The sequence below is a fragment of the Myiozetetes cayanensis genome, unplaced genomic scaffold (assembly GCF_022539395.1).
Source record: "Myiozetetes cayanensis isolate MyiCay16 unplaced genomic scaffold, myiCay2020 scf35, whole genome shotgun sequence".
Lineage (NCBI taxonomy): Eukaryota > Metazoa > Chordata > Aves > Passeriformes > Tyrannidae > Myiozetetes > Myiozetetes cayanensis.
Genome location: NW_026087577.1, coordinates 1,819,461 through 1,843,469, shown reverse-complemented (window position 1 = coordinate 1,843,469; position 24,009 = coordinate 1,819,461). Strand labels below are relative to the sequence as shown.

The 24,009-nt window shown below is 61.6% G+C and overlaps 3 protein-coding genes across 6 annotated transcripts in view; 2 read left to right on the top strand and 1 right to left on the bottom strand.

The window, feature by feature from the left end:
* The first annotated feature begins 2,463 nt into the window (after window positions 1-2,463).
* NFE2L1 (NFE2 like bZIP transcription factor 1) lies at window positions 2,464-7,467 on the top strand. Its single transcript, XM_050328016.1, has 5 exons — window positions 2,464-2,544; window positions 2,996-3,211; window positions 3,581-3,670; window positions 3,947-4,099; window positions 4,290-7,467. The coding sequence occupies exons 1-5, from the start codon at window positions 2,536-2,538 to the stop codon at window positions 5,619-5,621; spliced, it is 1,800 nt and encodes a 599-aa protein (XP_050183973.1). The 5' UTR covers window positions 2,464-2,535; the 3' UTR covers window positions 5,622-7,467.
* A 4,120-nt stretch (window positions 7,468-11,587) lies between these two features.
* On the bottom strand, window positions 11,588-17,575 carry CBX1 (chromobox 1). The gene is made up of 5 exons (XM_050328024.1): window positions 17,532-17,575; window positions 14,023-14,198; window positions 13,341-13,518; window positions 12,092-12,186; window positions 11,588-11,979 (listed from the first exon to the last, which is right to left on the bottom strand). Exons 2-5 carry the CDS (start codon window positions 14,160-14,162, stop codon window positions 11,835-11,837), a joined length of 558 nt encoding a protein of 185 aa, XP_050183981.1. The 5' UTR covers window positions 14,163-14,198; window positions 17,532-17,575; the 3' UTR covers window positions 11,588-11,834.
* A 614-nt stretch (window positions 17,576-18,189) lies between these two features.
* SNX11 (sorting nexin 11) overlaps window positions 18,190-24,009 on the top strand; it is a 393,545-nt gene continuing 387,725 nt past the window's right edge. For 2 of the 4 annotated variants that reach the window (XR_007630308.1, XR_007630309.1), the window contains exons 1-7: window positions 18,190-18,246; window positions 20,765-20,816; window positions 21,043-21,129; window positions 21,368-21,468; window positions 21,697-21,795; window positions 21,903-22,115; window positions 22,257-22,652. Coding sequence is in view for 2 of the 4 variants with exons in the window: in XM_050327985.1 (XP_050183942.1) it covers window positions 20,796-20,816; window positions 21,043-21,129; window positions 21,368-21,468; window positions 21,697-21,795; window positions 21,903-22,115; window positions 22,257-22,383 (648 nt within the window). In the remaining 2 variants the exon portion in view is untranslated. Of the gene's footprint in view, window positions 18,247-20,764; window positions 20,817-21,042; window positions 21,130-21,367; window positions 21,469-21,696; window positions 21,796-21,902; window positions 22,116-22,256; window positions 23,203-24,009 lie in introns of those variants that run through there. The other 2 variants (XM_050327985.1, XM_050327987.1) reach the window with 2 other exon arrangements.

Here is a 24,009-nt window from a genome sequence, read left to right as displayed (position 1 = left end):
TTCAGTGGTGATCCGTGGCCTCAGATCCTTCCAGGATCGGTGTTGATTCCCAGCCTGGGGTCCTTCCAGGATCGTGGGGGGGTCAGTGGTGATTCCCGGCCTCGGGTCCTTCCAGCGTCGCTCCGGCGTCTCCCAGATCGTGTCTGGGCATGGGAAGAGTGGAATTTGAGCCGTGCCAGCCCTGTCCCTGCAGGAGGGGAGGGCAGCTGGGAGCGGTTGTCATGTGGCTCCGGCGCAGCAGCAGGCAGGGAATGGGAATGGGAATGGGGCGTGGGAATGGCTGTGGGAAGGGGCGTGAGCGCCGCAGAGACAAAGGTGATGCTTGGTTTGGGTTTGGGATTGATGGATGAGCAGCGGGATCCTTCCCTGGGAATGGTGTCCTGCTTGGACCTGCAGGTTTTCCGTGGGTTTTCCCACGGGGGTCTCCTGGCTCTGGTGGGCTGTGGGATTGAGGGGGAAAATCCCACTCTGGGTTGGGAAGTGACCTTGGGGGTGTCAGAGGGTCACAGAACACGAGGCCAAACCTTCCCACCTCGTGCTGCTTCCCTGGGAACGGGGAGAGGCAATTCCCTGCCTCGGGAATGGCGAAGGATGTGATGAGATGCCTTGTGCAAGGTCACTCCTGGAAGGCCCCGCCGTCCTTCCCGAGGCTGGGATTCCTGGCTGAGGGCCTGGGGAGCCTTCCCAGTGCCGGGTGGGGAATCAGAGCTCAGAGTTTGGGGAGAAACGCTGCGGATTTGGGAGGTGAAGGCTGGTGAGTCCCATTGTCCAGAGGCCTGTGTGCAGCTGCATCCCAGGACGTGCTGGGAATGAGGCTCCCGGCTGGGCTGGGAATCTCCTGCCGGGAAGGGTGTGGAGATCTGCACCGTGCCTGCCCCGGGGGCTGCAGCATCCCTGCTCTTCCCGGGGAGCTGTTTGCCCCCAAGCCCCTGGATGGACAGGAGGGGAGGGGAGGGTGTTGTTGCCAGGGCCCAGCTCCAGGAAATCCCGTCTGGCTCCCACGTCACTCCAGTCACACCATCCCTGTGCCCTCCTCCCCCGGGGCCAGCCAGCCCAACTCGCTGCTGCCACGCTCAAAACCAGCCTTATTTTAGGGTTTTTTGGGGGGAATTTTTTCCCCTTGGTTTTGGTGTCTTTGTCCCGATCCTTGACTCCCTCCCGCAGACCTTTCCAAGGGGAATATCCTGGGAACTCTGCAGCTCCCTGGGAGGCACCTGCAGGGCCTGGGGCGGGTGGTGATGATCTGCAGATGGCTCCAGGGCCGGGCTTTAAATTTTTCCATGACTTTCCCTGGCACATTGCGACTCCCTGGGCCAGGCACGACCTTGCTGGGGAGTGTGTGTGTGTGGGAATATGGCTGATATAAATAATTTTGGGAACGCTGTGCAGGGGCTTTTTTTTTTGGGCGTTGCAGTTGCGAAATACGGAATCCAATTATTTTATCCCCCAGATAAAAAAATAAAAAAAAAAAAAAAAAGAGAAAAATTTAAAAAAAAAAAAAAATTCTAAATGCCCGTTTTGATCCGGGGTGGCCGCCGGGCTTAAAGACAAAGCTGGGATTTAATCCCGGGCGCTTCCCTCTGCAGCATTGGGGGTGGGGAGGGCGGGAGGCTCCGTGCCCGCCCGGGGCCCGTTTCCACAACACCCGGGGATAAAAATACGCGGCCGCGGGACATGTGATGAGCTGCGGGGGCTCAGCCCTGCGCCCCCTCCTCCCCGGCGTGGGGGATCTCCTCACACTTGGCCTTGGCTCCTGGGGCTATGCTGTGGTTACCGCCGGGGTTTGCTGGGACGGTCTGGGGGTGGGAGGGTGAAGGGGTTTTGGGGAGGTGAGGAGCCCTGAGGGTCGCACTGGGGAGTTGGGGGGGCGACATTGGGGTCACCCCCTCTGGGTCGGGGTGTCCCGGGGGAAGCAGCCAAGGTGACCCCGCGCTGCGTGCCCTCCCTGCTGCGCTCCCCACGCCCGGGGGGTCCCGGTGCCCCCCACCCCAGTCGCTCATTTTTGGGGTGGGGTGGGGGTGTTTGGGGGTTCTTTGGGGATCTCGCTGCGCCAGGGCGGGGGCGTGGCCCGCAGGGCGCTGATTGGCTGAGCGGGCGGCCCCCGCGGGCGCTGATTGGCTGCGGCCACCGCCCCGGGGGCGGGGCGGGGCGGAGGGGCGCGGCCGGCGGCGCCGCATCCCGGCAGGGAGGGGCGGGGCTTGCGCCGGGGGCGGGCTTGCGCCGCCGCAGCCGGGAGCGGGCAGGGGGTTTGGGAGGAGGAGGAGCCCTCCGGTCCCTCCGAGCCTCCCGGCCCGCCGCAGCTCCAGCAGCAGCATCCGCCGCACCGGGGGCGGGGGGCACCTGTGGCCGGCGGGGCGGAGCGGAGCGCGGTTTCCCCCGCCGCTGCCACCGCCGCCGCCGCCGCCCCGGCCGGCGATGCGTGAGCGGCACCGCGCCCCGGCCAACCCGCCCCGCCGCCTCCTCCCTCCTCCTCCTCCTCCTCCTCCCCGGGGACCATGATCGGCGAGTGCCGCGGCCCGGGCGGCAGCTGGGGACATGAGAAAGGTACCGGGGGACACGCGGCAGGGGGCTGCGGGGACCCCGGGAAGGGTCCGGCGGCGGCGGCGGCGGCTGCTCAAGTTGCATCAGGTGGGTGGGAATGCGGGGATTTTCCTGCCACCCCACCCCTTATGCAAATGGCCGGGATGGCACCACGGGCTGATGCAAGGCGGGCACGGCGCAGCCACCGCCGCGACGCGGGCCAGGTGGCTCCCGCCGCCTCCCGGCGGCGGGCGGGCGGCCATGGGCGGCGGGGAGGGCAGGGCCGGCCATGCGGAGCCCGCAGAGCCCGCTCCGGATCCTCAGGGCTCGGAGCCTCGGCAGGAGCAGCGGGGCTCCCGGGTGGGCTGCGGCTGGGGTACGGCGGAGGGGTGCAGAGAGGGTGGGAGAGGGGGTGGGACCGCTGGGTGGGGACCCCCCAGCGCAGGGGCTGAAGGAAATGTGGTCTGTCTTGCAGGACATCGATTTGATTGACATCCTGTGGAGACAGGATATTGATCTCGGCGCTGGGCGAGAGATTTTTGACTACAGCCACCGGCAGAAAGAGAGCGAAGTGGACAAAGAGCTGAGCGATGGGAGGGAGCGCGGGGACAGCTGGAGGAGTGCAGGGACTGAGGTCTTGGATAGAAACCTGCTAGTTGATGGAGAGACCGGGGAGAGTTTCCCTGCGCAGGTAACGCCCCCGGGCCGGGCGCTGCTTGGGGGCTCCGTGGGGGCCGCCCTGAGCTGCAGCAGCAGGGTTGGCCCAGGTGGGCGACAGGGTTTGGCGCTGGCGAGGCCAGGGCAGGGCTGGCCGGGTGTCCCCGTGTCCCCGGCAGCCGCAGAGTCCCCTCGGCCCCGTGGCCAGTCCTGGCGTGGCAGGAGGCAGGGGAGGCTCCGGCGCGTTCCCGTTCCCTGGAGCAGCAGGATGGAGCACTGGGTGGGGCCTCTGGCTCTTTTTTGGATGCGCTGTAATAAAGCCCTGCTGGAAGGAGCTGGTTCCCTCAGCACCACCTTTCCCGAATCCCGAGGCTACGATTCCTTGTGTTTTCTTCCCCCCCAGGTGCCCGGTGCGGAGGATCAGACAGCCCTGTCCGTGGAGGAGTGCCTTAGGCTGCTGGAGGCCACCTTGCCTTTCGGGGAGAGCTCGGAGGTGAGCGGATGGGGCGGATCCAGGGGCTCTCCCTGCCTCGCTCACTGGGATTTTGGTGCCTCCCGCATCTTTCCCGCAGCAAACCGGGTCTGGCTGCTCAGGAGGCTCCTTGAAACCACCCGAGGAGAGGGTGGGCCACCGTTAATTGAAGCCTCCTGGCTTTGCTGCGAGGCAGGGAGGCAGGGGCAGGCCGTGGCTGGGAGCAGAGGGGAGGGCGCGGGGCTGGGGGTGGCTGCAGTGCCGAGGCTCCAGCCCTGACTCCCCTCACGTGGTCAGTTCCCAGCCGCGGATGTCTCCGCCCTGAGCGAAGCCGTGCCCGGGCAGAGCCGGGCCCCCCCCACGCTGCTGTCCCCCCTCCTGGCCGAGAACGAGTCGCCCTTCGACCTGGAGCAGCAGTGGCAGGACCTCATGTCCATCATGGAGATGCAGGTGAGCCCCGGGAGGGGGACGGGAAGGGGTTCGTCCCTGCAGGTGCTCCGTGAGCGCGGGTGTGGTGACACTGTGGTGACACTGTGGTGGCACTGTGGTGACACTGTGGTGGCCCATCCGCTGTGTCCTGGCCCCTCGCTGCCAGCCCGGCCCGCCGTCCTTCACCGCGCTGCCCGCGCGTCTCTTCCAGGCGATGGAAGTGAACTCCACGACGGGCGAGAGCCTGTTCGGCGGCACCGGCGGGGACCTCCTGGCGTCCAACTACAGCCTGGCCCCCGGCACCCCCATCAACCAGAACGTGAGCCTGCATCAGGCCTCGCTGGGCAGCTGCTCCCAGGACTTCTCGCTCTTCAGCTCCGAGATCGAGAGCCCCTCCATGGCGGGCGGCTCGGCCCTGCTCCAGCTGGCGCCGGACAACTCCACCGGCCTCAACAGCACCTTCGGCTCCACCAACCTGAGCGGGATCTTCTTCCCGCCCCACATGAACAGCACGGGCAACGAGACGGCCGGGCCCGAGCTGCCCGACCCGCTGGGAGGGCTCCTGGACGAGGCCATGCTGGATGAGATCAGCCTCATGGACCTGGCCATCGAGGAGGGCTTCAACCCCGTGCAGGCCTCGCAGCTGGAAGAGGAGTTCGACTCCGACTCAGGTCTTTCCCTGGATTCTGGCCACAGCCCCGCTTCTCTGAGCAGCTCGGAAGCCTCGTCCTCCTCGTCCTCTTCCTCCTCCTCCTCGTCCTCCTCCTCGTTTTCCGAGGAAGGGGCCGTGGGCTACAGCTCCGACTCGGAGAACGTGGACTTCGAGGAAGCGGAAGGGGCGGTGGGATACCAGCCGGAGTACAGCAAGTTCTGCCGCATGAGCTACCAGGACCCGGCCCAGCTCCATTACCTGCCTTACCTGGAGCACGTTGGCCACAACCACACCTACAACATGGCCCCGGGGGCGCTGGATCCCGAGGAGTCCAAAGCCCCCAGCGCCGGCAAGAAGAGCGGCGGCCCCAAGGAGAAACCGTCCGAGTTCCTGGACAAGCAGATGAGCAGGGACGAGCACCGGGCCAGGGCCATGAAGATCCCCTTCACCAACGACAAGATCATCAACCTGCCCGTGGAGGAGTTCAACGAGCTCCTGTCCAAGTACCAGCTCAGCGAGGCCCAGCTCAGCCTCATCCGCGACATCCGCCGGCGCGGCAAGAACAAGATGGCAGCGCAGAACTGCCGCAAGAGGAAGCTGGACACCATCCTCAACCTGGAACGGGACGTCGAGGACCTGCAGCGCGACAAGTCCAAACTGCTCAGGGAGAAGGTGGAGTTCCTCAAGTCCATCCGGCAGATGAAGCAGAAGGTGCAGAGCCTGTACCAGGAGGTGTTCGGGCGGCTGCGGGACGAGCAGGGGCGGCCCTACTCGCCCAGCCAGTACGCGCTGCAGTACGGCAGCGACGGCTCCGTCCTGCTCATCCCCCGCGGCCCCGCCGAGCCCCAGCCCCGGCGCCAGGACCGCAAGCAGAAGGACCGCAGGAAGTGAGGGCGGCAGGGAGAGCAGGAGCGGGACACTCGCCACGAGGGAGAGAACTGGAGAAGGGCCGAGCCTGGAAGTAACTTTTAGAGGAACTTTCACGCCTTCTTATCCGATATATCTTCTCAACCACGCGCGGGGGGGATCTGGCGCTGCCGGACGCTGCGGGGGCCGCGGGGGGCCGAGGTTTTGGGGGGTTTGTTGGAGGGACGGAGCCCCCCCCCGCGCTGCCCAGCCCGGAGCCTCCCACAACCCGGGATCCTTGGAGCGCAGGGACGAGCTGGCAACGCTGCTGGGGAGGTTGGCAGAGGTGGAAAAAAAAAAGAAAAAAAAAAAAAAAAACTACTGTTAGGAACTGGCTTTAAAATAAGAAAAGAAATTTAAGCGGATGAACTTAAACCACAAAACAAGTTATAGGAGAGACGTTTTTCTGAACTTCCAAAGTTCTGTGATTTCAGGTAGTTGGATTTTTGTTTTGTTTTTTCTCTTCCTCCTTTTTTTTTTTTTTTTTTTCCCCTTTTTCCTTTCCTTTTCCTGATCCCGTTTTGCCATCGGTGTGTGTGATTCAATCCGACTCAATTCCAGATTAACCAACATCCCTTTCCTAGATCAGACCAGTGCACACGTGGAAACACAACGTGGTGTGAATTCCATTAACCCTTTCCAGCCCTGAGGGAGCTCAGAGCGGGGAAGCACCATTCCCAGTGGGGAGGAGTTGTGATGTGATGCCTCGGGGAGGCAGAGAGCTTCAGGATTTTGGGAGCGGGACTGGAGAGGGTTAAGGGATCCAGCAGGATCCGTGTCCCCAGCACCCTCGGAGCACGCAGAGCCTGCATGCCAAGCCTGGCTTCTCCCACTGACCGCCTGGGGAACTGCTTGGGGAGGAATTTGGGGGGGCTCCAGGGCCCCCCTGGGTCAGCCAACAGCACAAGGGGAGTGGTGGGATCCCGATCCCGACCCCCCCCAGGCCGTGGGTTGTCACTTAGAGCCTTAGACAGCTGTAGGTCCCTGTCCCATAACCGCGCTTGGGTTTTCTGGGGTTTCAGCCCCCACCTCCCCACTTTCTTTTCCCCCCCTTTAGGGTCTAGAAGTGCTTGTGTTGAGTAAAAAAAGCGAAAACAAAAGGGAGAAGCCCAGACGTTCCAAGCTGCTCAGTGTTCTCTTTGCCATACAGACTCCGTGTAACCGTGTGATCACATTATAGGATTCTCTTCTGTCCCGAGGTGTTGGTCTGACTTCCTTTGTTTTCAGGAGGGGGGTGGGGGTAGTGCCTTGATCACTGTCGGTCTCCGCAGGGAGACCATCCTAGAAGCTGTATTTCCATATAGCACAGCTGGGAGTGTTCTGACTTTACCAGCAACAGAAACAAACAAACAAACAAACAAACAAAATGCTTAAAAAAAAAAAAATTAAAAAAAAATAAAATGGCTTTTCCGAGCCAGTCCTGTGCACGGGATCCAGGGGAGAGCCGGACTCGGGTGGTCACTCAAGGGAAGGACACCTGGAGAGGCAGGAGGGAGGCCTGGAGCAGCTGCCCACTGGACTGTGCTGTGTCCACGGGCACTTTCTCCGGGTTTTGGGAGAAGCAGTTGGACCTGGGAGTGCACTGAGGGGTGGTTGGACCTGCCAAGACCCCGGTGGGCTCGTCCATCCCCGATTCCCGGGATCCTGACGTGTGAGACGAAGCACAAGTGGTGGAGCTGTGGGTGTGGGGAGGTTGGAAGGGAGCCCTGTGCGTATGTTTTAAATTATTTTTCCTCTTAGAAACTTTTCTTTGAATGATCTGTGACCTGTCAGGGAAAGAAGAGAGATTGTGTGAGCACAGGACAAAAATAAAAACGGCTTATTCACTGTACCACCCTCGGCTCCAGGGCTTTTTATTGCATATTTGGATGATTAAACATGGCAGGGGAACCAAGCAGGGACCTTCTTTTCCCCCACAGTAGCTCCTGGCTCCAGTTCCAGCAGTGGGTTGGGAGGAGGGAGTTGCTGTCGTCCTGCAGGGGATGGATGGAAGGAGAAGGAAAAGGAAAAAGCTCCTCCTCTGTGGGAAACAGCCAGCTCTGCCTCAGCTGCTTCCTTCCTTCCTTCCCAGCGGGGTCTTCCCACAGAAATCCAGGGAAAAGTGTGCTCCTGGTTAATCCTGCAGCTGCTGTGGAGCAAGTGGGGGGTTCCTGGGTGGAGGTGCTGCAGGTGCGAGGCCGAGCCCAATCCCTGTCCTTGGAATTTGGACTCCCAGGACACGGTGTCCTGTTCTCCCGTGGGCCTCTGCAGCTCCAGGGACTGCTCCACACATCCCACCTTCCCTGCAGGTCTGGGATGCAGCATCGGAGACTGAGCCAAAATTCATCCAATCCTGAGGGTGTTTATAATCCCAGATCCTGCCCCATCCCTCTCCCTGTGGGATAAATCCCGGCCAGGAGCGAGGACACCGAACCCTCCATCTCTGGAATGTTTCCAACTCCTCAATCCTGCAGAGGAGCCCCTGGAGGGGCATTTTGGGTGGTGCTGGGGGTCCCTCCAGGAGACCCCACACAGGGCCTGGCTGAACAAGCAGGGGATGGAAAGCTGCTCCCGGGAATTGCTGGTGTGGAATGATATTTTGGATGCCACCCTGGTGCCTCCACACCCCATCATCTCCATGTATTCTGTCCTTGCAGATCCCTTTCTCCAGGGGTTTTCATCCAGCCAAAATCACACTCCAGCCCCACTCTGTTCCCCAGCAGTCTCCCAGTGCTCCCAGTTTGTTCCTGCGGATCAAACCTCTCCATGTGGGACTGGAAGGATCCATCTCCTCCCGGTGCTGGTGTTGAATCCGGGCCAGCTCAGCCAAGGGGGATGTGGAGCGTTAAATCCACACTCTGAGGTGCTTCCCCTCCCTCTTCCTGGGCTCCAGGGGATTTATTCCGCACATTCCTTCAGGGGCTGGGTTAGGATGTAATCCCAGCTGGCAGCAAAACCCTCAGGGATTCCCCCACTCCCTGATGGTGTGAGGGGGTCCCAGCCCTTCTGAGGGGGATGGGGGAGGTTCTGGGAAAGATCCTCTGCTGTTCCCAGGCCCTGCCTCTGCTCCTGTGCCCGCACAGGCCATTCCCTGGGCACAAACAGCCCAGCAAATCCATGGGGAGGCTCCCGAGGGTGTCCCAGCCCTCGAGGCTGGCAGAGGCCGCTCTGGCTCCCTGCCCGTGCCCAGCCCAGCGCAGGGAGCTGGGCCAGGTCCCTCCCCCGGGCTGGCCCTCCCAGCTCAGCCCTGCCAGCCCTTTCGTTCCCAGGCAGGAATCCCTCGGCTTCCAGCGGGGCCTGGGAGCTCTGAGCCCGCTCAGAGCCCTCTGATCCAGGGTCCAGCTGCTCCTGAGCCCTCAGCCCAGGCTTTGTGGGGACACCCAGGGGCTCTCCTGCCCTTCCCTGCCCTGCTCCAGCTCCAGCTCCAACCTGGAGCACCAACCCTGGGGAGAACCCTCCCAGCTCTCCCCCAGTCACGAGGGGCTGTTTCCCTGTGCCTCAGTTTCCCAGGAGGTGCCACAGCAGGGCCCCAAAATCCTGCAGCTCACACCAGAGCCCTCCCAGCCCCCAGCACGGAGCAACCACAGATTCCAGCGACCTGGATCGATCTCCCGGAGCTCCCCCGGGACCTGCAGCCTCTGATGCTCAATTAAGTGGACGTTACCCTGGCCCTCTCTGCTGATTAATCCAGGTTTAATTGCTGCTGCTGCTGCTGCTGGGCCAGGGCAGCATCTCCTTGTCCTGCTGGGTACAGGCTGTGCTGGCACAAATAACCTGGATTTCAAGTGGCTCCCTCAGGAGTCCTGCAGCCCCTGTTCCACCCAAACCCTTCCTGCTCCATCCTGCACCCCTGGAAACACCAGAACCTCCGAGCCAGGAACCATCAGCCTCCCTCAGGAACCACCATCCACTCCAGAACCCAGCACTGACTCTGCTCCTCATGCCCAGGAGCTCAGGGCCTTCACCACATCCACACCAGGGGTGAGAGGAGCCAAACCATCTCCTGCCAAACCATCTCCTGTCAAACCATCTCCTGTCAAACCATCTCCTGCCAAACCATCTCCTGTCAAACCATCTCCTGTCAAACCATCTCCTGCCAAACGCTCACCAGAACCTCTGCCAGAGCCCTAAAAACCCCACCAAAACCCCCCTGTCTGCTCCAGGTTTGGATGAGAAGGGAATTAAAGGCCACTTACCCACCTCTGGAGCTGGATCCTGGCTGGGAACACCCTCCAGCAGCATCTTCCTACACCAAACCACGTCCCAAACCACAGCTACTCCTCCTGTCTCCACGGCAAGACCGGGCTCAGGGCTCTGTCTAAACCTCTCTTCTCCAGGTGGAAGCCAAAATAAATCAGGACCAGCCGCTCCAGAACCCGCTGCCACCTCTTCCAAAGCTCCAGGAGAGCCACCAGCTATCCTGGAATCCAAGCTAACCTGGCTCAGGGAGCACCTTCCTGCTCTACCTGAGGTCAACTCACCTCGCTCCCCAAAGAGAGCTGGAGGAAGGAGCCAAAACAACAAAACAAATTTAAAAAAAAAAAAAAAAAAAAAATCAGGATTATAAATCTAAAATTTTATTGAGACAAAAAAACGGACAGAGCTCGGTATGAAGTTAAAATCCAAACACGTACTTTACATCGAAACGACGCTTTCACAGGAACCTCAACACATGCTGCTCTTAAAAAAAGGTTTGTACAACGCAGGCCTGGGACAGAGCCCCGAGGAGGAGGTGCCAGGAGGTCTGGTGGGGCTCAGGACTCCCCCTTCCCCCCAAATTAAATAGTTTCGGTATTTGTAAATAAATCTGAGGGTTTGTTTTGTTTTGAATAAAATCGAACCCCTCCGAAGGTTCGGGGCTCCGGCACCGACCTCCCCCAACCCCCCTCTCTGGGGACACCGTGGAACTGAGGGGGTTGTTGGGTTGTTTTTCATCTTGTGCTGCTGTTGGTTTCCTTTCCCTCCCCCCCAGCTCCCTGTGCTGCTTGGCTGGACACAACAAATCCAAAAAGGAACGAGTGGGCAGAAGTCTCTTTCCCCCCCCAGGTTTTTTTTGTTTTGTTGAGAAATAGCACCTTAGAACGGAAAGAAGGGTAAAAAAGGCTGTAAAAGGGTTAAAGATCCATCCCCCCCACTCCCCCCATACAATGCATGTGTCAGGAACTGGCAGTTCTGCTGCAGGACAATACGAATCACAAGTTTGCATTTTCACAAGTCTCCCCTCACCCCCTCCCACCCCAAAACCACCCCCCTCCCCTCTCCCCTTAAAAATCGCTCGCAGGGTTTTGAGGATTCTCAGCTCTGGAGATTTGGACATTCACAGTTTCAGTCTCGTGTCTCTGTCCCTGTCTCCCCAGTTCTGTCAGCAACACTGGGCTTTTTTTTTTTTTCCTCCCTGTTCCCTTTTTTTAATTTTTTTAAAATTTTAATTTCTTTTTTTTTTTTTTAAATTCATGTTGTTAAAAAAAAAACCCACAAAACACAAACACACCAAAAATAATTAAAAAAAAAGAAAAAAAAAAAAGAAAAGAAAAAAAGATCTGGAAACCACCTGGAAATGTTGTCACCAGACCTCACATCTCCCTCCCCAGTGAATGAGACTGATTTCCCTCCCTCCTCCTCTCAAACCTCCCCCTCCCACCCCCCAGAAGACCTTTACACCTGTAAATAGCAAAAGAAAAAACAAACAAACAAACAAACAAAAACAAAAAAAGGAGAAAACAAAACAAAACAAAGAGAGAGACCTACACACATGCTACGCCTTAAAAATGCAGAGTTAACACTAGTGGGAAGAAGGCTGTGGGTTGCTGAGATGGTCTTTGAAGATTAAGCAGTATCCATCTGCACCCCCTCTGTCCCCAGCCCACCCATCCCAGTGATAGTCCTTCATGGAAGGGGCTTTGCTTCCACTCCCACGAGCTGCTTGGAAACAACCCCACCACCCCCTCCCCAAAATCCCCCTCCCCTCCGATATCCCCCTGTGTTTTTCCCTCCCCCTCCAAATTGAGCCGGGCTGGTTGGAATCTGGACACAGCAGGGAAGCTGCACGAAGCAGTTGAGCAGCTGCAGGGCACAGAAACCATACTGGTCTCTTCAAAGGGCACCTTCTCCAGCCATCTCCACGTCCCACCCGAGCAGAGCCGCCTCCAATCCCCTCCTGCTCACACCCCCAGTCCGGAATCTTTCCACCAAAGGCCGCCCAGAGCGGGCAGCGAGGCCTTAGTTCTTGTCCTCCTTCTTGTCGTCGTCCTCGGAGGGGTAGGAGTGCCATGTCAGCCTCTCCTCGTAGAAGGAGATCACCACCTGCGGGCACTTGATGTTGGCCTCCTTGGCGGGCACCAGGTCGGCCTCGTCCGAGTTCTTCCTGCGGGAGGAGAGGGAGGTTCGGGAGCTGGGGCGGGGACTGCAGGGGTCCCTCGGGCGGCAGCTCCTTCCCTCCCTGGCACAGAAGGTGACAGCCCCCAAGACACACTCACCACTTCATCAGGAACATCAGCTCCCCGCTGGAGTCCGTGGCGCCGATGATCCGCTCCGGCTCGAAGCCTCGGGCGAAGCCGCGCGGTTTCTCCGACTGGGAAAGAGACGGAATTCCCGCTTGGAGCGGCCCCAGGGTGACACCCACGGCCCTGTTCTGGTCCCCAGGGTGACACCATGGCCCTGTTCTGGTCCCCAGGGTGACACCCACGGCCCTGTTCTGGTCCCCAGGGTGACACCACGGCCCTGTTCTGGTCCCCAGGGTGACACCACGGCCCTGTTCTGGTCCCCAGGACACGCTGGGGGCTGCTCAGGAAGGCTCAGCCTGCAATGCCAGGGCCAGGGAGCTGCTCCCTGGATCCCTCTGCCGGGAGAGCTGGGGGGGTTCCTCTGGAGAAGGGAAGGATCCAGGGAGACCTGAGAGCCCCTTGCAGGGCCTAAAGGGGCTCCAGGAGAGCTGGAGAGGGACTGGGGACAAGGGATGGAGGGACAGGACACAGGGAATGGTTCCCCACTGCCAGAGGGCAGGGAGGGATGGGATATTGGGAATTCTTCCCTGTGAGGGTGGGGGGGGTGCTGGGATGGAATTCTCAGAGCAGCTGTGGCTGCTCCATTCCTGGAAGTGTCCCAGGCCAGGTTGGACGGGGCTTGGAGCAACCTGGGCTCGTGGAAGGTGTCCCTGCCCAAGGCAGGGGGTGGCACTGGGTGGGCTTTAAGGTCCCTTCCCACCCAAACCATTCCATGACCCTGTGGGACCCGAGAATCCCCCTCAGGTGCCCTCCTGGAATGCTCAGCTGATGCTGCAGGAGAAAGATCCAGCTCCCAAGGCCCAGCTGCTCAAAGCCCTGTGCCTGCCAAGATCCAGCAGCTCCTGGGATGGAAACCAGACTGCAGAGCCTCTCAGTGCCCATTTTCCCGAGCAGCTGGAGCACCACGAGCAGGAAGCTCTGTGCTCCACCTCATCCCCCTCTTCCAGGGGCAGCTCCTGCCCCTGGGAGTCCTGAACCCTCTTGGGGCTCTCCAGGAGAAGCTGGGGGCTGGATTCACCCTTTTTGCCTCTGGATTCACCGGGAGGCTGAGCTGAGACAGCAGCTCATGCCTCCTTCCCAAGGCTCCAGCTTTCCAAAGCTGCCCTGCTTTGGAATCAAAGCTCCCATTCCTCGGGGAAAAACGGTTTGGAGTGACCGCTGAAGGTGTCAGACGCTGTGCCAGGGGCAGGGAGGTGAGCCCAGCACCCCCACCCTGCCTCACCTCCTCCTTCTTCTTCTTTGGTTTGCTCTCCTCCCCCTTGTCCTCCGAGTCCGACTCCGCTTTGCGTTTGCTGCCCTCGGATTTCTCGCTCTCGTGGGCGGTTTTCTGGGACTGCAGGAATTCTGCAATGAGGTCTGGGCAGTCCAGGTTCTCCTCGGGCTCCCAGGTGTTGTCCTCACTGCAAGCAAACACAGCAGCTCAGTTTTTGCAGCTCCCTGCGGCTTTTCCGCGCTGAGAAAATCCTGGATGTCGTGGAGCAGCGGGTCGGCCCCTGGCCTGATCCAGGTGGGAATGCTGGAGGATTCCCCTTCTCAGGAGAGAACTGCAGTGCATTTCACTGGCTGCTCGTCCCTCACTGGGAAGGGGAAGACTTCCCTAGGGCCTGTTTGCAGGGCAGAAGTGGGATTTTCCCACCCCAAGCCACGAGTCTGGGGTGTTTGGCACAGTGGGATTTTCCCACCCAGGCCCTGCCTGGATTTTGGGGTGTTTGGCACAGTGGGATTTTCCCACCCTGCTCTCCCTGGAGCTCAGGGTGTGTGGCAGGGCTGGTTTATCCCCACAGCTGCCCTTTCCCCGTTTGCTCCGTTCTCCATCCCAGGAGAGCCCCAGGGACACCGATCCTGCCCAGAATCTTTGGGATCCAAAGGCACGGGAGATGCTGGGACACCCCCAGAGCACTTACTCCGAGAATCCTTTCCACTTGAGCAGATATTCCACCTTCCCCTTCACCACCCGCCGATCCAGGACCTTCTCCACCACATATTCCTCCTCCTCTTCCTCTAGGACCTCTTCCACTTTCTTCTTGTTCTGTTTTTTTCCCATTGTGCTGGCCAGCTTTTCAGCTTTCGGGCGACGCTGCTGCACGGGGAGAGCGCCGGGGTCAGCTCTGCCCCCACCCCGGGAATTCTGCTGGAGGCCAGGCCAGGAATCCTGGGATTCCTGTAAACCCTGGGATTTTGACTCAAAGCTTTGGCTGTTTCTGCCTCTCCAGCCCCTCGTTTCCCCAGCTCCAGGAAGGCTTTTCCCACATCAGCTGCTCCTCGCCTTGTCCCTCCTGAACCTGCTCCCTTCCCTTTCCTCCCCTCGCTGAGGGGGCTTTAAGGCCCCTTCCCACCAAACCATTCCATGATTCCATGATTCCATCCATCCCCCCCCAAAGATGAAGTTTCTTTGCCTTATTCAATGAAGGAAAAAAAAAAACCAAACCCCAACCAACCCCCTGGAAAGATCCCACCAAAACAGAGCCTGAGAGGCTTTTCCCTCAGCTCCCAACAGCACCTCCAGTGCCATTCCAGAGGGAAGCACAGCTGGAGCAGCGAGGCTCCTGCAGGTCTGCAGACTGGGAGGAGGAGGAGGAGGAGGAGGAAGAGGAGGCAGGGCTGGCACAGCCACAGCTGGGTGTGCAGCACAACAATGGAAAAGCCTCCGGCATGGAATCCCGGCCCAGGAGCAGCAGGAAGTCAGAGGAGGATCGTGTTTCACTCTGGAATTCTTCAGCCAGTTCCTTCCTCTCCCCTCCATCCTCCTCCTCTGGCCCCACGTGGCTGCTGGACAAGGGGGCAGAGCCCAGCAAGAGGAGATTCCAAGGTGATTCCCAACGAGGCTCCAAATAAACGCCGGGAGTGCCTGCAGGGGGGAGATTTCGGGATTCCTGCTCCCAGCAAGGAATTCTCCTCAGCTGCAGCCAAGGGGGCTCCAGGGAAAGCTCTGTGGGCAGTGCCTGCAGATGGATGAGCTGCTCAGGCACCTGAGGGGCTCGGCTGGGCCCGGAGAGGATTCCAGAGGCAGCAGCTGGATCCAAGACCAATGGGAGAGCCAAGGGGAGCTCAGGGAGGAGCTGCTGGAATTCCAGGGATACAGAGAAGGAACAACACCCCAGATCCATTCACGTTCTGCAGGAGTTGGGCGGGGAAGATGCAAATCCAAGGCTGGGAGCACTTTGGGAAGGAGCTTCCCCCAAAAAGGGCTGCAGGAACCTCCCCAAACCTCCCAGATATTTGGGGGTTGTTCCTTCCAGGGCATCCAATCCCAGGGCGTGGGAGCCGGGCTGGAGAGCCAGGAGGATGAGGCCACATTCCCAGAGCCAGCAGGGAGCAGAGCTCCTGCACAGGCCTCTCCCTGCACTGCAGGAAAAACAGCAGCTCAGAGGGGCTCCCAACCCTCCCCTGGATCTATCCACAAAGCATCCAAGCTGCTCCACACTGGGAATAACTCCATGGAATAATCAGCCTCCAGCATCCAAACCCTGCAGTGCTGGGTGTTGAAACACGGCCTGATCCCTCCCTGGATATTTGGGAAGGCAGCTCAGGGGGATCCACTCCCTCTCCCTCCTCCCCAAGGATTTCAAACACACGTTTCACTCCCCCTGGGATGGAAAACCAAGTTGGGGGAATTTTTGGATGTTCCTACTCCCTGTATCCCAACAGCCCCATCCCTGGAAGTTTTGCAGGCCAGGATTGGAGCAAACCTGGACTAGTGGAAGGTGTCCCTGCATTTTTGGGGCAGGAGGAAGAGCAGGAGGTTTAATCCAGATCCGCTGGCTGCATCCTGAAGGATTAACAGTTCAGCTGAGCTTTAAGGAAGTTCTGAAGCTCCTGCCTCCCTCCAGCTTGGCTGGGTTTAGTTTTGTGACAGCAGGGACAGCTCCTGAGCTGCTCCAGAGCAGGGAAATCGTGGAATCCCAGCAGGGATTTGTGGTGTTCTCCCAAAACACCGCCCTGAGTCCTGCAGGGATCCCTGGAGGATTCCCAGCCCATTCCAGCCTCATCCCAAGGGATTCAGGGGCTGCACCCAGGGGCATTCCTGGTCCTCCCAGCCCATTCCCTGGATATTTGGGCTTTTCCCTCTTCCCTTTTCCACTACTGGGATCCCAAGCACGGAGAGGAAACCGAGCCTGGGCCCAGCCCAGGGTGCAAACACCTTCCCCCCCCCAGTTTTGGGAGGAATTTTGGGATCTGTCCCTATTTTTTAAGTTTCCAAGCTCCCTCCCAGCAGGACCTGGAAGGTTCAGGCATCACCTCCATCCCCATTCCCGACGTTTTCCACCCAAAACGAGGCCGCTGCCGTCTGCTCCAGGCCCCGTGGGAGCAGGGGAGCTATTCCAGGAGCACCCTGAGCCAAACCCTGATCCCAGGGCAGCTCCACACCCGCCCCTTCCTCGGCCCCAGCCCCAGATCCAACATTTCCACAGGTCCTGCTCCATCCCAAAGGCCTCACAGCCCCCATTCCAAGCGCGCTGCCCACCCCCCCAGCTCCCGAATTTCCACCAGAAAGAGCTGGACAAAGCCTGTCCTGACACATCCCAGCTTCCCTATCCCATCTCCTGCCACCCCTACCCCTGGGGTTCCATGGGGAGCTCTCCCCCGGCCCCAAATCCCCCCCCAGCAGCTCTCCCTGCCCGGCCCCATTCCCGGCATTCCCGCAGCCTCTTCCCGCTCATTCTCCCCGCCAAAAGTTGACACTTGTCCCTCCCCGCTCCCAGCTGGAGCCTGGATCCTCCCCTGCTCCTTCCCCAGCCTCCCCCTTTCCCTGGAGTTCCCTTCCCAAGAACACCCCTAACCCCCCCCCACTGAGCCCCTCTCTCAGCACCCAAAATCCCCCCAAAATGCCTTTCCCTGCACCCCCAGCCCCTTCTGCTGCTCCCCCAGCATCCCAACCCCAAAAGGCTTCTCTCGGGCCCCCAAACCCCCTCCCCTGACATCCCAACACCCCAAACCCCTCTCCCTGCAACCCAAACAACCTCCACCGGCCCCCAGCATCCCAACCCCCAGTGCTTCTCTGAGCCCCCAAACCCTCCCTGATATCCCAACATCCCAATCCCCCAAAATCCTTCTCTCAGCCCCCCCGAGCCCCCTCCCTGACCCCTGACCCCTCAGCATCCCAACCCCCAAACGCTTTTCTGAGCCCCCAAATCCCTTCCACTGACATCCCAGCATCCCAATCCCCAAGATCCCTTCTCAGCCCTCTCCTGACCCCTGACCCCTCAGCATCCCAATCCTCCCGATCCTTCTGCCCGCACCCCAAACCCCTCCACTGACCCCCCTCCAACCACCCCAACAACGCTTCCCCAGCACCCCCAAACCCTCCCCAGCCCCCCTCCCCCAAACCCCCAAACCTCCCTCTCATCTCCCTCCCGCCCCAAATTCCCCCATTACCCCCGCGCCCCCTGCGCTGCCCCGCGCTGCCCGGGACCTTGCACAGCCCCGCCGCCGGTGTGTGCTGAGGGTGGGGATCGCTCGGGGTCGGGGATCGCTGGGGGTCTGGGGCCGCAGAGGTCGGGGGCCGCAGGGGGGGCCGGGCCTGGCCGCGCTCCGTCCGCGCCCTGAACAAAAGAGCCCGGCCAGCGCCGCTGCCCGCCGCGCGCACCGCGCATGCGCCGCGCCCCGCGCGGGGAGCGCCGGGACTTGTGGTCCTGAGGGGGGGGACCGGGACAGAGGGGACACCGCGGGGCACGCCGGGAGTTGTAGTCACGGCTCAGGGTGGGTGGGTGATCAGTGATCTGATTGAACGCCTTAGTGAGGTCGGGAAAGCCCTCCGTGGTCCCCCTCGGGTGCCACCGTTAGCCCAGCGCTGCCGAGCGATGTCCCCAAGGGCCGCATCCGCGCCCTTCTCTCAGCACCCCCAGGGGTGGGGGCTGCGCCGCTCCCTGGGCAGCCGCTTCCAATGCTTAATAACCCCTTCCATAGAGGAATTCCTCCTGCTGTCCAACCTGATCCTCCCCTGGCACGGCCCGAGGCCGTCCCTTCCCCTCCCGTCCCTTGTTCCGCGGGCCGCGGCTCCCGAACTACAACCGGAGGCGCCGGGAACTACAACTCCCGCCATGCCCCGCGCCGGAAGCCCCCGCCCCTCCCGCGCTATAAGGGCGCGCGCCGCCGCCGCCGCTTAAAGGGGCCGCGTCCTGTGCGAGGTGAGGGGACCCCGGGGGGGTCCCGGGGCGGGCACGGGGGGGATCGGGCGGGTCCCTCGGGGGTCCCTCGGGGGAGCGGCCTTTGGGGTCCCCCGCAGCCCCCCTGTGAGGATCCGGGGCCGGCGCTGGGCCTCGCCCCCATCCGCGGCCTCTCGAGGCCCGGCCCGGCCCGGCCCCGGTGCATCCTCCCCTTCCCCCCGGGGGCCCGAATTTTGGGATACCCGTGGGGATATCCCAGGGTTTTCCTCCCCTGGAGCTGGAAACAGCCTCCGAAAATCCCCCCCCCCGGTGCGTTACAGATCTGCTTTACAGGTGCCCGGGCGTGGCAGGAATAAATGCCATTAATCCCGATTTTTCCCGCTGTGTGAGGGTTTTCCCTGAGCTCGGGGTGGAGAGGGAGCCCTCTCCTTCCCTGGCAGGGAAAACAGCCTCCAAAAATCACCCCCGGTGCCTGCGTCCGAGCGCGACGAGGGAAAATCAGGAATAAACGGGATTCATTCCCGGTTCTCCTGCCGTGGATCCTCCCCGTGAGGGTTTTCCCCGAGGCCAGGCTGGAGCTGGGAGCTGAACTGGACTCCCCCCCCGGGCTGTGGGGGTGGGAAGGAGCATTCCCGCATTCCAGAGGCACTTAGGGATGTGCCGGCCAGGTGGAGAAGAGATAACGAGTAACACTTTCCCTTTCCAACAGCCGTGGGAACGGGGCCAGGGGGAGGGCAAATTCCACATGGGATTTGCGGCTCCTCCAGCCCCCGATCCCGGACAGGCGAGAGGCTGCTGCGGGAGAGGTGGAATTGCAGGGAAATAAAGCCAGGAATCCCAGAGCCCCTTCAAACGAGGCTTTCACCACAATCCCTGCAGGAGGATTTGGTGGATCCCGAGCTGCTCCCCCCCCCCGGGGGCTGGAAGTTGATGATCGGGATCAATTAACTCCCAGTAGAGCCCAGACGAGATTAGGTGTTCCTGGGGATGAGGGACCCGAGCTCCTGGGCTCTCTGATCCCGCTTTTCCCGCGGCCTGGCTGCAGGGAAGCCACCTCCCCCAGGGCTCCCTGCTCTTGGGAGCACCTCGGGACATGAAATTCCTGCTCCTGGCATCCCTCTGCTGCTCCGCTGGGCAACTCCCGAGCCTCCCTCCTGCCTTCTTAAGGTGCTGGGGCAGAGCAGGAGCTCTGAAAGCAACGTCGGGGGGGGAGCTTGGGGATGATTCCACAGGGCTCATCCCAGCACTTGTGGGGCTGCGATCCCACAGATCTGGGATTTGGGAACGGAATGGTCCCGGCTGTGCTGCTGAGCCGGTCCTGAGGGGGAGGCCCAGGAAGCTCTCAGAGCTCCCCCAGGACTGACTCGTGGCCCATTTGGCCCCTTCCCTTCTCCTCCTCTTCCCAAGGAATGGGGATCGCTCCAGGAGGGAGGGCTGGCTCCTCGGGAGCTTGGGATGTGCTGGGTGAAGTCCCAGAGCTGTGGGTTCATCCCGAAAACCTCCCTGCAAGCGATCCCGGGGCCGGAGGTGGAACCAGGACACGGGACACGCTCGGTCTTCCAGCTCCCCCTGACGAGTGTTCCTGGCCTGTGTGTGTGTCCAGAGGGATTTCACTGCCAGGATCGTGGATTAGTGGGATGTCCTGCCCCTATTCCAAGCCCTGGCACTGTGTTCCTGCTGTTGGAGAGCGGGGATTCCTGCAGGAGAATGTACTAGTGGGGCAGGATCCAGGAGGATCTCTGGGATCAGTGACAGGACCCCAGGGAACGGCTGGAGCTGTGTCGGGGGGGGGAAATTCAGGCTGGATTTTGGGAAAGGTGCCTCCCTGGTGTGGATTTGTGGTGTTCCCTGCTTGGACATCCCAGCTGAGCTCCTGCTCCAGCTCCCTGCTGCAGGAGAGGCCTTTGGGAGAAGGGAGCCGGGATAAAAGCAGGGAATTCTCGTCCCCAGCCAAACCGGCTCCCCCGGCTGTGGGTGCAGACCTGCCCCTGTGGGAGTGGGCTGGGTTTTCCCACCCTGGCTCCCTCCTGTGCTCCCAGTGTGGGCTCTGCAGGAGCAAACCGGGAGCTGGGCTCTCCCTGGCTAACAGGAGTTCCCCCCGGGGCAAAGGCTCTCCCAGAAACCCCCATTCCTGCCCCGGGAGCAGGGATGTGCTGTGGGAGAGCAGCACCAGCAGCTCCTCGGGGGTCACAGCCCGCTGGGCTGGGCTCTGCTTCACTCCGGGATCCAGGAATTCTGCTGTTCCCAAGGGCTGCAGGATCCCAGAGCAGCTCTGGGCAGAGTGGCCTGAGGACAGGGCTGCTGCAGGTCCCAGCCCTGGTCACCCCACGCCCTCCAGCACATCCCAGAGGGAGCCCCAGTTGCCTCGGGAGCAGGTGCTGGATTCTCCCTTCCCTGTGGGCTGCTGGATTTGGACACATCCTCTTTATTCCGTGGATCAGGACGGGCAGCTGAGTGTGGGTGGGTGGTGCTGGGGGAGTGCAGAATCCCTGGAACACCCCACTGTGCTGATCCTCCTAAATCCCTTTTCTTTCCCCAGATGTTTCCCGCTGGGCTCTGGCTCCTCTAGGATGTTGGAGAACCGAGAGGAAGTAAGACCCTTCCCCACGTGTGCATTCCTGCTGGGAACTGGGCAGCACGGGGCGGTCTGGGCAAGCTGAAGGGTCCGTGGGGCTGAGCTGAGGGGCAGCTGGGGACAGGGCTGGGAGTGTCTGGAGCTGGCTGTGCTCCCCCTGGGATAGGGAGGCGTGGTGGGGGTGGGATCCCTGTCCCTGGAATGCCGGGGGGCTGAGCAGGGACACCCCTCGTGCCCCCCAGGAAGTGACCACGGTGCGAGTGCAGGACCCCCGCGTGCAGAACGAAGGCTCCTGGAATTCCTATGTGGATTACAAGATCTTCCTGCACGTGAGTTGGGGCCGAGGGGCAGGGGCTGGAGCTGCAGGGCTGGGCTGGGGCTCAGCAGGGGGATTATCCAGCCCGTGGGGGTGGAAGGGGCTCCCACGGGAGAACCCTCAGCTGCCCGGCCTGCCTTCTGTGGGTCTGAGACCCAGCGTGGAGGGGATGGATCCCCGAGTGCCTCCCCTTCCTCCCTGCCCCTCAATCCCCTGGACAATCCCCACGGACCTGTTCTTTTTTTTGGCAGACCAACAGCAAGGCCTTCACTGCCAAGACCTCATGCGTGCGGCGCCGGTACCGTGAGTTCGTGTGGCTGAGGAGGCAGCTCCAGAAGAATGCTGGCCTGGTGTAAGTGCTCCTTGACCCTCCTCTCCCTCCTCCTGCTGCTCGGGGACAGCTGGGGGAGAACCTTTCCCTGCCCTGGGTGAGCCACGAGAGCTCAGAGCAGGCGTGGATGGAAACCTCAGAGCGGAGCAGGGGATACCTGGACTCCCTGGAGGGATGCAGGGTCCTGACAGGTGCTGTGCCAGTGTCCCCTGTGCTGGCACTGAGGTGACCTGAGCCCTGTGCCCCCAGGCCTGTCCCAGAGCTGCCTGGAAAATCCACCTTCTTCGTGGGCAGCACTGATGAGTTCATCGAGAAGCGGAGACAGGGACTGCAGCAGTTCCTGGAGAAGTGAGTGCAGCATTCCTGAGGGCAGGGAGGGGACAGCGCTGCCTGGGAGGTGGCAGCAGGGCTGTGGTGCTCTGAAGGGTGACTCCCCCTCCTCTCTCCGTGCCCAGGGTGGTGCAGAACGTGGTGCTGCTCTCGGACAGCCGCCTGCACCTCTTCCTGCAGAGCCAGCTCTCCGTGCCCGACATCGAGGCCTGCGTGCAGGGCCAGGGCACGCAGACAGTGACAGAGGCCATCCTGCACTATGCCATGTCCAACTGTGGCTGGGTGCAGGAGGAGGAGGGTCGGCCCTCAGCGCTGCCCGGGCGGGACCCGAGAGCCAGGTAGGAAGGGAGGGGCATCCCAAGGGCAGCCCCAGCTGCAGGGAGGGGTTGTGCCAAGGAGATCTGGGAGACACAGGGGCACCTCAGGCCCTGACTCTCCCCTGGATCCCTTCTCCCCTCTGAGCTGTTCCCCATTCCCAGCTGTGCCGGGCTGGGAAGCCCCCAGGGCTGCCCGGAGAGCCTCCCGTACTGGAGCGACTTCGGTGTGGACGACGCGCACTCCGACAGCCCCGAGGAGCCCCCGGGAGCGGGGCAGGACACGCAGTGACAGCCCTGGGGACGCCACCTGCCTTCCCAGGAGCTGCTCCCTCGCTGGGAGAGGGGGCACTGTGGAAGCAGGGGGATGGCCGGGCTGGGGGGACGGGGCTGCTCTGGGAACACGGCTTTGTCCCGGGCTCTGTCCCCGCTGACTCCTGACTGTCCCTGGTGTCCCAGGCAGTGCCTGCATCGCTCTCCTCTTGGAGAAGGGATCTGGTGGGTGGTGGAACCTGTGCTTGCTGTTCCTGTGGCCTTTGCCCTCTGGCTGGAGCAGCAGCAGTGCGCGGTGGGGTGGCAGTGCCACCTCCCTGTTCCTGGCACATCCCAGGGCAGGGTGGGATACGCTGCCTGATGGGAAAAGGCTTTCCTTGGTGGATCCAGGGCCAGCCCCTCTTCTCCAGTTTAGCCCCCCTGTGTTCCCCTCCCTCTGCACCTCCTGGGGAGGGGAGAGAGGGCTCAGCTGCACAGACCCAGAGCCCACACATGGGGTGCAGATCCCACATCCCCACCTGGGGCCTCCTGGCACAGCTTTCCCTGCAGGTTGGTAGCTGCAGCTGGGACAGCGGGAGCTGAGCTTCCCCCTGGGCAGGAAACGAGTCAGGGGGAGCACAAGGGGGGCAGTTTGTCACCCCTGCCCTGGGAGGGGCTGTCCCTTCCAGGTGGGTTCCTGGGGGGGCCTCGGATTTGCCGGGCTAAGAAGGAGCAGGTTTGGCTCTGGCTGCTCCTGCTGCCCCTCCCCGTGTGGTCCTGCCCCGTCTGCTCCCCCCCAGCCCCGGTTCAGGCAGGGCCGACGTGCTCGGACTTGAAATAAAAACTGAAGCAGGAGAGACCCGGCAGTGCCTGCCTGTGCTGTGTGGGTGGAGGCCGGGCTGGGAGAACTGCGGAGATGGGAATTTAGGGAAAACAGGGAGCGATGATGGCACCTCACCCACCCCAGCACCCACATGGCTCCCCCTGCCCGGGGCAGCAGGGAGGTCCCCGGGGTCACTGCAGGGGGCAGGGATGAGGGTCTCCCCTGAGGTTTTTTGGGGGGGTTTGGTGTGGTTTTTGGATGCACCAAAGAGGGGGAGGGAGGGCTGGCAAACCCTGGGAGGCGCATCCGAAATGTCAGGAGAAGTTCACGGCCAAGGCTGGCAGCTGCCGGGGCGCGGCAGCGCCGCTGCCATTGGCTGCCCCCCCTCATGCATATTCATCCACATTCATCAGCCAGCGGCTCCAAATGGCGCAGCTGTGAGCCCAGCTGTGCCCACGGCCCCTCTCTGTGCCCACCAACCCCTCATGCCCACTGACCCTGCTTGGGCACAGCCTCAGCCAAAGCCCTGCCCCGCCCCAGCTCCCTCCCACCCCCTGGTTTGCTCCAGGAGCATGTCCTGGCACTGCCAACACCCTTCCCTGGATGTCTCGCCAGGAGCCGTCCTGCCCCGGGGCCGCCCTTCCCAAGGTGGGTTTGGGAAGGGCAGCCCGTGGGGCTGCTGCAGTGAGGGCTCCAGCCCTCTCCAACCCCTCTCCAGCCCCTCTCCTGCCTCTCTCCATCCCCCCGGGGCCACAGCCCTGCTCCTGGCCGCCTTTCAGGAATTATTTTTAGTGCTGGTGATCGGCTTTTGCGGAGCTGTCGGGAAAACGGTGACTCAGAGGC